General features: G+C 43.1%; 1 protein-coding gene across 1 annotated transcript; it reads left to right on the top strand.

The window, feature by feature from the left end:
• The first annotated feature begins 1,863 nt into the window (after nt 1–1,863).
• On the top strand, nt 1,864–9,123 carry LOC120305761. The gene is made up of 7 exons (XM_039338030.1): nt 1,864–2,400; nt 4,261–4,581; nt 5,285–5,584; nt 5,757–6,077; nt 6,200–6,304; nt 6,964–7,055; nt 8,386–9,123. The coding sequence occupies exons 1-7, from the start codon at nt 2,232–2,234 to the stop codon at nt 8,533–8,535; spliced, it is 1,458 nt and encodes a 485-aa protein (XP_039193964.1). The 5' UTR covers nt 1,864–2,231; the 3' UTR covers nt 8,536–9,123.
• The last annotated feature ends 828 nt before the right edge of the window (nt 9,124–9,951 follow it).

Here is a 9,951-nt window from a genome sequence, read left to right as displayed (position 1 = left end):
GGGGAAAATGGGATTCACTTAAAACAACTGCAGGGATTCCACTTAACAACCGTGGGGAAAAAGAAATGTCATAAAATCCCGTTGCGACTCCTGCTTGCTGAGGCACATTCTGGTCCCAGTTGTTAGCCGTAAGCCGAGGACCAGTCGGCCAAGTTTGCGCACGTGTCAAAGAAATGGTGGAACCAAGTGCAAAACAAAAAAAATAAATAAATCAGATTTCATTTCATTAGAACGTTGCCGAATAAATTGAACGGAGCTAACGTAATTAACTCTGCCTGCAGAGTCTTTGAAATAATTTTATTGGGAAGTAGCTAGATGGCAGCACATACTGCTGATTTTAATTATCTTGAAAAGGGTAAGCTGACCCAGAGTTATGTTGTTCAACTGGAAAAAGAGATATTTGTGAAATCAAGAGGTTAACCTGAAGGAGAGTTTATCTTTTCTTTTGTTCTCCGATCACTTTCAAGATTACAGCCACTGCAAACAGAGACACTCAAAGCTTTCCGGACAGTGTTGTGAGTGTTTCATCATGGGAGGTTTTCGAAAATAGACCGGGACAACCATTGGACTGGGATGGCATAAGGACTCCTGTCATGCACAGGGGTTGGACTAGAAGACCTCTGAGGTTATTTCCAGTCCTAGGACTCTATGATTGAATAGAGAAAAAAGCTAGTCAGGAGGGGCCGTTCCCTGAATCCTACAACGCTAAAATTGGAAGGGTCCCCAAGGTCATCCAGTCCAGAAAAATCAATCCAAGCATTCATGAGAAGTGACTCTCCAGCCCCTTTAAGGTCTCCAGAGGTGGCCATCCCATAACCTGAATAAGTGAACTGTTCTGTACACCTTATCATCAGGAATTTTTCCTTATGTTGAAAGAAATTTAGCTGGTTGCTTACTTGTACGCATCGTTCCCGGTTCTCATTTCTGTCTGTTGAAAATAGTTCTTGACTATCTTCTCTAGGGTATTCTTTTATGCTTCTAGCTGTGGGAAATCAGTCCCCCAGAGAAGGAAATATTAAAAGGGCAGACTATTATATTTCCTCAAAGGATCTTAAAGAGGCAGAAAAGCATGCCCAGTTTTTTTTCTTAATAGCCCCAAGTCTCTCTCCCCCAAGCAGAAACCAGCTCTGTAGAAATGCAGATGTAAATAATCCAGGAAGGTTGGGGCCCTTCAGCTAGAAGTTTAGGAAAACAAAGACACCTAAAATCTACATACCCCACCCAAACTCTAAGACAGGACATAACAGGATTAATCCACAGATGCCAAAGGGCACATCCAGACGCAGCTCAGAATACATGACACAGGAAATACAAAATCTCAAACAGGAACAAGAAACAACTCCATACAAAAGCCCCAGAGGGTATAAAAACCCACTCCCTACATGTACTCTCTCTCATTTCTTCCAGAGCCATCTTTCCATCTGGCTTTCCTCTCCAATAAACTGCAACCTTCTTTCTAAAGCAATTGCCATGTTGTTTATTCCCGGCTTGGACTGAACCATGATGAAGACTTTCCCTTCAACATAACTATGGGCTCTTATGTTTCTTCTTGAAGGCATCTTGAGCCACTTAACCCAGCCCCTTTCACCTGCCCAACTATCTTGCAATCTTGTTGTCCCAAAGGTGTTTTTTACAGCAGGCAACTGGCCTGTTGAAGGAAAAGTCTTAGGAAAGCATAGGAAATCTCTAAGAAACAGTGCAAGATGGAAGATGTGGAGAGACCTGGATGGAACTGAATGGAGAGAGTTGGATGGAACTGAATGGAGAACAACAATGCCTTGGATTGGTGGGATTGGGGAAGGAAGGCGTAGGAGCTTCCGGTTTGGAGGTGAAAGATTTTTCGAGCTGGTGGAGAATCTTTGATGCTGAGAATAAGAGAAACTGTGTTTTGCTCTCCGTTTTTGTCTATTCTATTGTTTTTGGCTCTTCTTAAGGGGCCGTGGCTGCACAAAGGATTTGACAATGACAGCTCTAGGGCCGGGGGCGGCGAGATGTCCTTGTGAGATTGCAGAATAGGTTTGCTGTGGTCAAGAAGGCCGCAGAGCTGAGCAGGGAGCTGGGTTGGTCTCGCTGAGCCTGCCAAGTGAGGAGGAGGAGGAGGGTTGTGGAGAGGTATTGATGACGTTTTTCCTTTCCTGCTCTTTGCTGAGAGGAGGTAGCGTTTGCAGGAGCAGGTTGTCCACCTCAGAAAGCAGAGCGGTGGTGGTGCTGAGACGATCCTAGCTCCAGAAATGGACCATCCTGTGGAGCATGGAGGCCACCACTTGGTGGATGGCTTGAAGGTGTCTCTCTTCTCTTGGTACTCTTCAGCTCCTGTTGTTCCCATCATCAATTTTGTGGCTCTCTTTCTGTTTCTTCCAACGTCTCTCCTGATCGTCCCGTGTGAATCAACCACCCAAGGTAAAATTAATTTCTTTGCTTCTACATTTTCCCTTTTCTGACACACAAGATGGGAAGAAGGATCTGGAAATGAAGATTTCTCTCCAAAGAAGTAGAGGGGAATAAATCCTCCCTCTTATGCTTGGGAATGTGTGGTTAATATCAGAATAGATAGAGGAGCTATCAAAGTGGTATGAGCCGAAAGCTCTTCCGATTGTCCTTTTTCTCATTTGTGAAAGGGGATCCTATGTCTTTTCTCTGAAAATCCCTCTCCAGGAATCAGATAGTTTTTTAAACATTGGCTCGTTTTAGTGTGGCAAAGAAGTGAAAAGACTCAAAGAGAAATTTTCTTGATGAAAAGGATGAATGAGATTTAACGTCTTAGCAACGTTTTTCTCAAAGGCGCTCTTTTGCTTTTCTCCCTTCCTTTCCTGAAATTTGAGAAATTTTAAATGTTCTTCCCTGTGACAGCCCTTCAAATATTGGAAGATGCTGTCATATCTCCTCTAGTCATTCTCTGTTAGACTAGACATCCTTAGTTCCCTCAATGGTTCATCGTACGGTTTAGTCTCCAGTCTCCTAATCATCTTTTTTGCTCTTCTCTGCACTCTTTTTTTTTTTTACAAACCTTTTTTTTTTAATCATGGTGACCAAAACTGGACTCAGTATTCCAGGTGTGGGCTCACCAGGGCGTTATAAAGCGATGCAATCACTTCTTGTGATCTTGAAACCATCCCTCTCTTGATGCAGCCTAGAACTGCATTGGCTTTTTGGGCAGCTACAGCATAGTGTTGGTTCATACTTAAGTGACTCTCTACCAGGACACCTATATGCATCTCATAGTTCCTGCTGTTGAGCTGGGTACTACCGATTCTATATTTATCTATCTTTTCTCATCACTGAACTGCATCATGTTGAACAGGGCCCAATACTCACATCAGTCAATATGCTAAATATGAACATTTTGCCTCTGGAGCTTTGCCTGGCGATTCTTGACTATAGATTCAGCAAACTGCGATGATTCTTTTGTCCAGTAATGGGTGCAAACTTCTTCAGTGCAGTGACAAAGCCACAAACACCAACTTAGACTAGCATTTCCTGTGACTGCAGCATTTATGGTCGGCTTCTTGATGTGCATGTGAGGTGTCAAGGGAGAGGTTAACAAGGGTGTGATTGTAAAAATGGCTCCATCGAACAAAAATGTTGATGATTCAGATGGACCAGCTCTGGCGAAGGGTAATTCATGGCTCTGTTGTAAATCAGCTTTAATATATAAATGAATAGGCCATGCCACAGTCGTGAATCTGCAGACAGAAAAAAGGATCTCTCGTATGCTGAATTTATGTAGGGAGTTCCAGTTCATCATAAATGTGATAAATGTCTACCTGAGACCCTCCAGATGTTATAAAATCTCAGCTATGAACCTTATCCAAAATGGCCATTGCTAATGGATGATGGGAATAAATGCATAAAGCCACATTGGATCCACCGCCTAGCTCTCAACAGCTATCCATTGAATTGTCTGGATTTCCATTAAGGATTTGTTAATTGTAGTTGGTAGAGATGTTGAGAGTAATGGTCTACTCTCTGGTCATCAGATGCACATGTAAGCCTCGACTTGATGACCATAATGGAGCCTGCTGTCAGAACTTTGAATCTGGGTGGTAAGTTGCTTTTTTGAGGTTTGTCATAACTTCGAACGTTTACTAAGCAATGGGCCGTTGGTCAAGCACTACCTGTAAAGATGTTTATTTGAGAAGAGATAATTTGGTTGTTTCTACTTCTAGCCCAAGTCTTGGATTGGATTTGTGCAACACAATTCTGCTTACTAGCTTGCAAGTATTTTTATGGGATTCTTTCCAAATTTCCTTTGTTTCTCAGCTTTTCAGAAGACTACTTGGAATCTCCCAGCAGCTCCCACCTTGTCCTGGTCGCCTCCTTACCAAACTCTCCACAAAGGAGACAACATAGAGTTAAAATGTTCCCCCCCAGGAGGACAGAAGGGAAAACTTTACTTTTTCTATCGCATCAGTGAAAAGGGTGAAGAGACAAGATATCAAGAACAGATCGGAAATACTCTGCTGATTCAGGCAATACAAATAGCCCCAAAGGAAAATTTTTCTTGTTCTTACTGGGGAAAAAACAGGGACGGAAGAAGCTCTTTCTCGCAAAAGAGTAATTGGGCTGAATTTACTACCATTGGTAAGGAACTTTTTTCTGATTTATAAGAGTGTTTACATTGGGGTTTTCTCCATCTTGACAACTTTAAGATGTGTGGACCTCATCTTCTAGAATTTCATATGCTAGCAGAGGAATTCTGGGAGTCCGTTCACAAATCTTCAGATTTGTCAAGGTTGAGAAATACTGTTCACATCGTTAGAAAGATGCCTAAGAGATTCCTACGACAAAAAACACTACTTTCAAGAATCTGTGTTCTTTAATTCATTAAATAAAAGATATTTATTTTATTGTTCTCAAAACAAAAAAGAGACAAGAGAAAGATGTTCAAGCAGACCAATTTCTTTTACAGAGGAAAGCTGAAGGAAATGTGATATTGCACACCTTCACCACATTGGAGTGGGGAGATTTTGGTGCTGCCTCGCAGAGATTCTGTCTCCTTAGAATATCCCTGGAGAGTGAAGGAATATTAGTGAGATTTCCGGGATATTTCTGCCCCACTATTCAGGCTGTGAAGCTGCCCAATCTAGATTTCTTCAACCTCTTGATTCCAAGGAGTGTTTTCTGAGGAAAGAGAAGAGGTCATCAGTTCCATTCTGCAGGAAGGAAAGTCCAACCAAGAATTTTAGTGCAGTTAGATGTGTTGATGGGTGCCAGTCAAGATAATCCTGGGACTGCCTGAAGGACATTTGATACTCACTTCTTTTTCCGCTCTGGATCTATCTAGATCTTCCACCAGCTCCCAGTCTTTCTCCAGATGCTTCAGAACCTCTGTATCTGGTTGGGGAGAACATTTCTCTCAGGTGCTCCGCTCCCAACAACAGTGTTCAAAGTTGGAGACAATACCAAATAAGGAAAAATGAGAATGAGACCTCTATAAAGGATCTGGATTGGCATGAAGACAACTCCTGGGTCCTCACAGCCACAAGGGAAGATTCTGGATTATATAAATGCAGGTACCAAGAATGGAAATATGGGAGAACCATCTCTTCAGAGTGGAGTCGTCCTGTCTCAATTGTGGTGAGAGGTGCGGATTTTTTTTTCTTCATTTTGAAAATGTGGATCCCTATAACTGGGGCTTTATTTATTTAGAGCCTGCATATGAAAGCGTTTCCCTGATGAAATCCCAGAATGGCTCCATCCTGGAGACAGTGGAATCCAAGCACCACCAAGCTAATTCCCCCTTTTCTCTTCTCCAGATTCTCTGCCTCCCCCAGTGTTGAAGCTGCATCCTCCCTCTGGATCCCTGGGGGAAGGCAAAGTCCTGCACATCCAGTGTTTGCCCAATGAGGGCAATAACACCAAGAGGTTCCATTTCTCATGGAAGGGTGTGGAAATGGCCTCCAGCAATGAAGGTCTTCGGAGGAGCAGCAGAGACTTTGGGCTTCTTACTCTAAATATGTCAGTAGTCTTCCTATATGCCAAAGGCAATGGAAGCCTGGGACTTGCTTGCAGATGGGAGGAAAACATAAGTGGGCGCTGGATCATGTCTCCTTGGAGCCAGATAGTGAATATCACAGGTGGGTCTTTTCAGAAGGTGGAGTCATCTGCTGTCTATATGCGGAAGGAACACTTGCAAAAATTGATATAGCCATCCAAGGAAATCTTGCAAAATGATACTTCTCCCCCTTTTCCTTTGTAGTTCTACCAGCCCCAGCTGGCCCGTCAGTGGGCTATGCAGCGTTGGCTCTCCTTGTCCTTCTCCTGGGAGCCCCACTGGTTTTCTGCTGCAGCAGGAAGAAGAACGGTAGGTGGGTGAGTCCCAAATTCAAAAGTAGCAGGAGCTTCCCTGAATCTCAGTCAAGTGGCTAGAGAGGAACCTTTGTCGGAGAAATGGTCAAAGCCACTTGGAAGAATAGACCTCCAAGAGGTCCTTCTTCAACACAATGGAGACTACTCTGATAAGCATAGTGATCCTTCTTGTTGCCTGTCCCAGAATTTAATAGACATTTGGCCTTGGGAATCTTAGCCTTGGGATTAGGAGGGTCTTGACTGTTGACATAACAAACATCCCCCCTGAGCTAAGAAACTCCAGCTTCCACTGTATCTACCCTAAGTAGTAATTGAGGTTGGGATATTCCCTCTACTGGGCGAAGGTGGCTGAATTGAGAAGAGCTTATTTGGCTTTAAAGGAGAGTCTTCTCTTCCCAGCCAGAATATCAGCAGATAGCAGATCTTAGATGGTAAGTATTTGGCCCTGAGTAATAGCTGGATGGGAATATCCAAGAAGGTTCTTAGCTGTAGAGTGGGCAGTTTTCAAGAAATAGAATGGACACTGCAGCCCAGTGAAGCTGAGCTTGAGGGTGTATCTATCTTTACTTTTTTTCTCAGATGATAGAATAACTAGGATGAGTCATGTTTGTTTATTCCTGTCTTCCTTTTTTTGCATGGATCTGGAAACATCAGGATGCCAGCGGAGATCTGAGACTAAAGAGAAGAAGGAGGAAGTCCGATTAAATGATCTTGGATCTGAGGATCTGGATGGGGAGGATTTACAGGTAACCACTTCAAGGATTCTTCCATTCCTGGGCAGGACCGTTTATGAAGGAATTCGGAATCCTGGGCAGTTTCAGAGCTATCGTGTATCACCCAAATTTCCTGGTAGTCAAATTCTGATGGAATAATAGAAAAACTTTCTAGAGGATTTTGAGAGAGGAGGGAGGGAAGGATCTCCATTCACTAGATTATAAAAGTGGAGCCAAAGAACATTTTTTGAAGGATACCTTCATTTACTTCCTGCCTTGAGTGGCATGGCCTAACGTCCACTTTGTCTCCACTAGTCTTTTATTCTACTAATATTTGGTTTTATTGTGAACAAATTGTTGGTTTTCCAACTAGAACGATTTGGGAGTCATCCTGATAGAAGTCTCTCCCAGGGCCGTTCTCTGGGTGACAGGAGGTAGAGGATCTGGGTTGGGCCTGGTGTGGTGTGGTTGCCATTTACTACTACTACTAATACTGCTACTACTACTACTACTGCTACTATTAATAATAATAATAATAATAATAATAATAATAGAAAATGATAAAATTAAACTGCTCTGGGACTTCAGAATTCAAACAGACAAGCACCTGCAACATAACACCCCAGACTTAACAATTGTCGATAAGAAAGACAAAAAAGTCTGGATAGTGGATGTGGCAGTGCCTGGAGATAGCAGAATAGAAGAGAAAGAACTGGAGAAGATAACAAAATACAAAGACCTACAAATAGAAATAGAAAGACTGTGGCAAAAGCAAGCAAGGGTAGTACCAATAGTCATAGGCTCCTTGGGTGCAATCCCAAAACAACTGGAGCACCACTTGAACACCATTGGCATTGACAAATTCGCTATTAGTCAATTGCAAAAGGCGGCCTTATTAGGAACTGCTTCCATCCTGCGACGATATCTGTAATACCATCAAACATCCACATCTGCCTATCCCAGGTCCTGGGTAAGGACTCGATAGGTAGACAAAATGCCAAATCCAGTCTGAACATCTGGCTGACTGTGCGATGATCGATAATAATAATAATAATGTTGGAAGGGACCTTGGAGGTCATCAACTCCAACCCCCTGCTCAGGCAGGAACCCTACACCATTTCAGACAAATAGCTGTCCAGTCTCTTCTTAAAAACTTCCAGTGTTGGAGCATTCACCGCTTCTGGAGGCAGGTTGTTCCCCTGGTTAATTGTTCTAACTTTGAGGAAGTTTGATTCTGTTGCTGAGGATTCTGGAAGAGTCAACTAGTTTCCATTTGTAAACCCCTTCCAAAGTAAACGTTTGAAGGTCTCCTTTATGATGGATCCTGGTTGAATTTCAAGCTTGTCTTTTCCTGGCTTTCTAGAATTCAGAACTCACCTATGTTGTTGTCAAGACATCATCCACGGTGATCCCTTTGGAACCCAGGACCAAGAATCCTCTGAAGACCCAGGAAGTGGACCAAGTCATATACAGCGATGTCCGGGTTCAAGCAACCAGCAGAAGAGCCCACTGACTACTTCTCCAAAGGCCACTTTCAGAAGACCAGCCTTTTCACCACCAGGAACGGAGGACTTGCTCTGGTTCTGTTGGGGTATTTGGGAATAGACATGCTTGAACCCAGGGTTTCTCAACCTTGGCAACTGGAAGATGGACTCCAACTCCCAGAATTCATGGCTGTCTGGTGTATCCTGGGAGTTGAAGTCCACCCATGTTCAAGCTGTCAAGATTGAGAAACTCGGGGCATATCTTCAGTACACCGAAATCACTCAGAATTTACAGCCTTGACCTTTTACTCTTCCTAACTAGTAGAAATATTGGCCAATGTCCAGTTACTCACAAAGAATACCTGTCCTCCCTTCCCCTTTTTGTACTAAAAATGATTCTTCCTGTCCTTGTTGATGGAGAATCCAGTGAAGGAGATATAAATCCTGTGAAATAAATAAAAAATGCTGTTGTTGTTGTTCAGTCACCAAATTGTGTCTGACTCTTCACAACCCCATAGGCCATAGCATACCAGGCCCACCCAAATTTTGCTCCAATTCATATTTATTCCGTCAATGACACCATCTAATAACCTCATCCTCTGCTGTCCCCTTCTCCTTTTGTCTTCCATCTTTCCCAATATTGGAGTCTTTCCCAATGAATCTTTTCTTCTCGTTAGGTGGCCAAACTATTTGAGCTTCAAGAAATATTATAAGAGTTTTTTTAAAAAATATAAGGGATTCTGCAATTGCTGTTGTGGCTTTCCATGGCACGGTTGTTGTTCTGCCCCAAAACTGGGTCCCGTGGGGCTAGAAGATGAGTCTCCACAAAAATCCTCTCCAGTCACGTAAGTCTCCCATTCACAATGTTGGCAATGTTTTCACTGGTCCAAACAGGGAATTTGTATCCCCGATTTATCAGTGGCATTTTCATCTTTCAAATTACGCAAAGCTTTATGGTTGCTGCTGGTAATTTTCTTCTCTCTGAGCTGTCGAGGCCCTTCTAGGCTCCTGATTGGCTGGTGGCTGGAGCCTCACCCCTTGGAGGGCCATGCACTATTGACTTTGTATTACCTGCAATATGGTTTCTGCACTAGTTAACTCACCTGGGTTCTCTTGTATTTTAATTAGCCTTCTTGTTCTCTTCCTTTCAAAAGTATTGCTACTCAGGGTGGCTGGAACCTCGCCCCTTTGAGGGCCATGCAGTATGGACTATGTAATACCTGGAGTATGGTTTTTGTAATACCACTGCACTGGTTAACTCACATGGGTTTTCTTGTATTTGAATTAGCCTTCTTTCTTTGCTCCTTTCAAATGTATTGCTAATTATGGTGGTGACTGGAACGTCATCCACTTTGAGGGCCACACAGTATGGACTTTGTAATACCTGCAATATGGTTTTTGTAGTACCACTGCCCTGGTTAACTCACATGGGTTCTCTTGCATTT

The sequence above is a fragment of the Crotalus tigris genome, unplaced genomic scaffold, assembly GCF_016545835.1.
Source record: "Crotalus tigris isolate CLP2741 ecotype Arizona unplaced genomic scaffold, ASM1654583v1 scf7180000017690.20705106771:4171800, whole genome shotgun sequence".
Classification (NCBI taxonomy): Eukaryota; Metazoa; Chordata; class Lepidosauria; order Squamata; family Viperidae; genus Crotalus; species Crotalus tigris.
The sequence above is the reverse complement of the archived record's forward strand: the minus strand, read 5'-3'. Positions and strand labels throughout refer to the sequence as shown.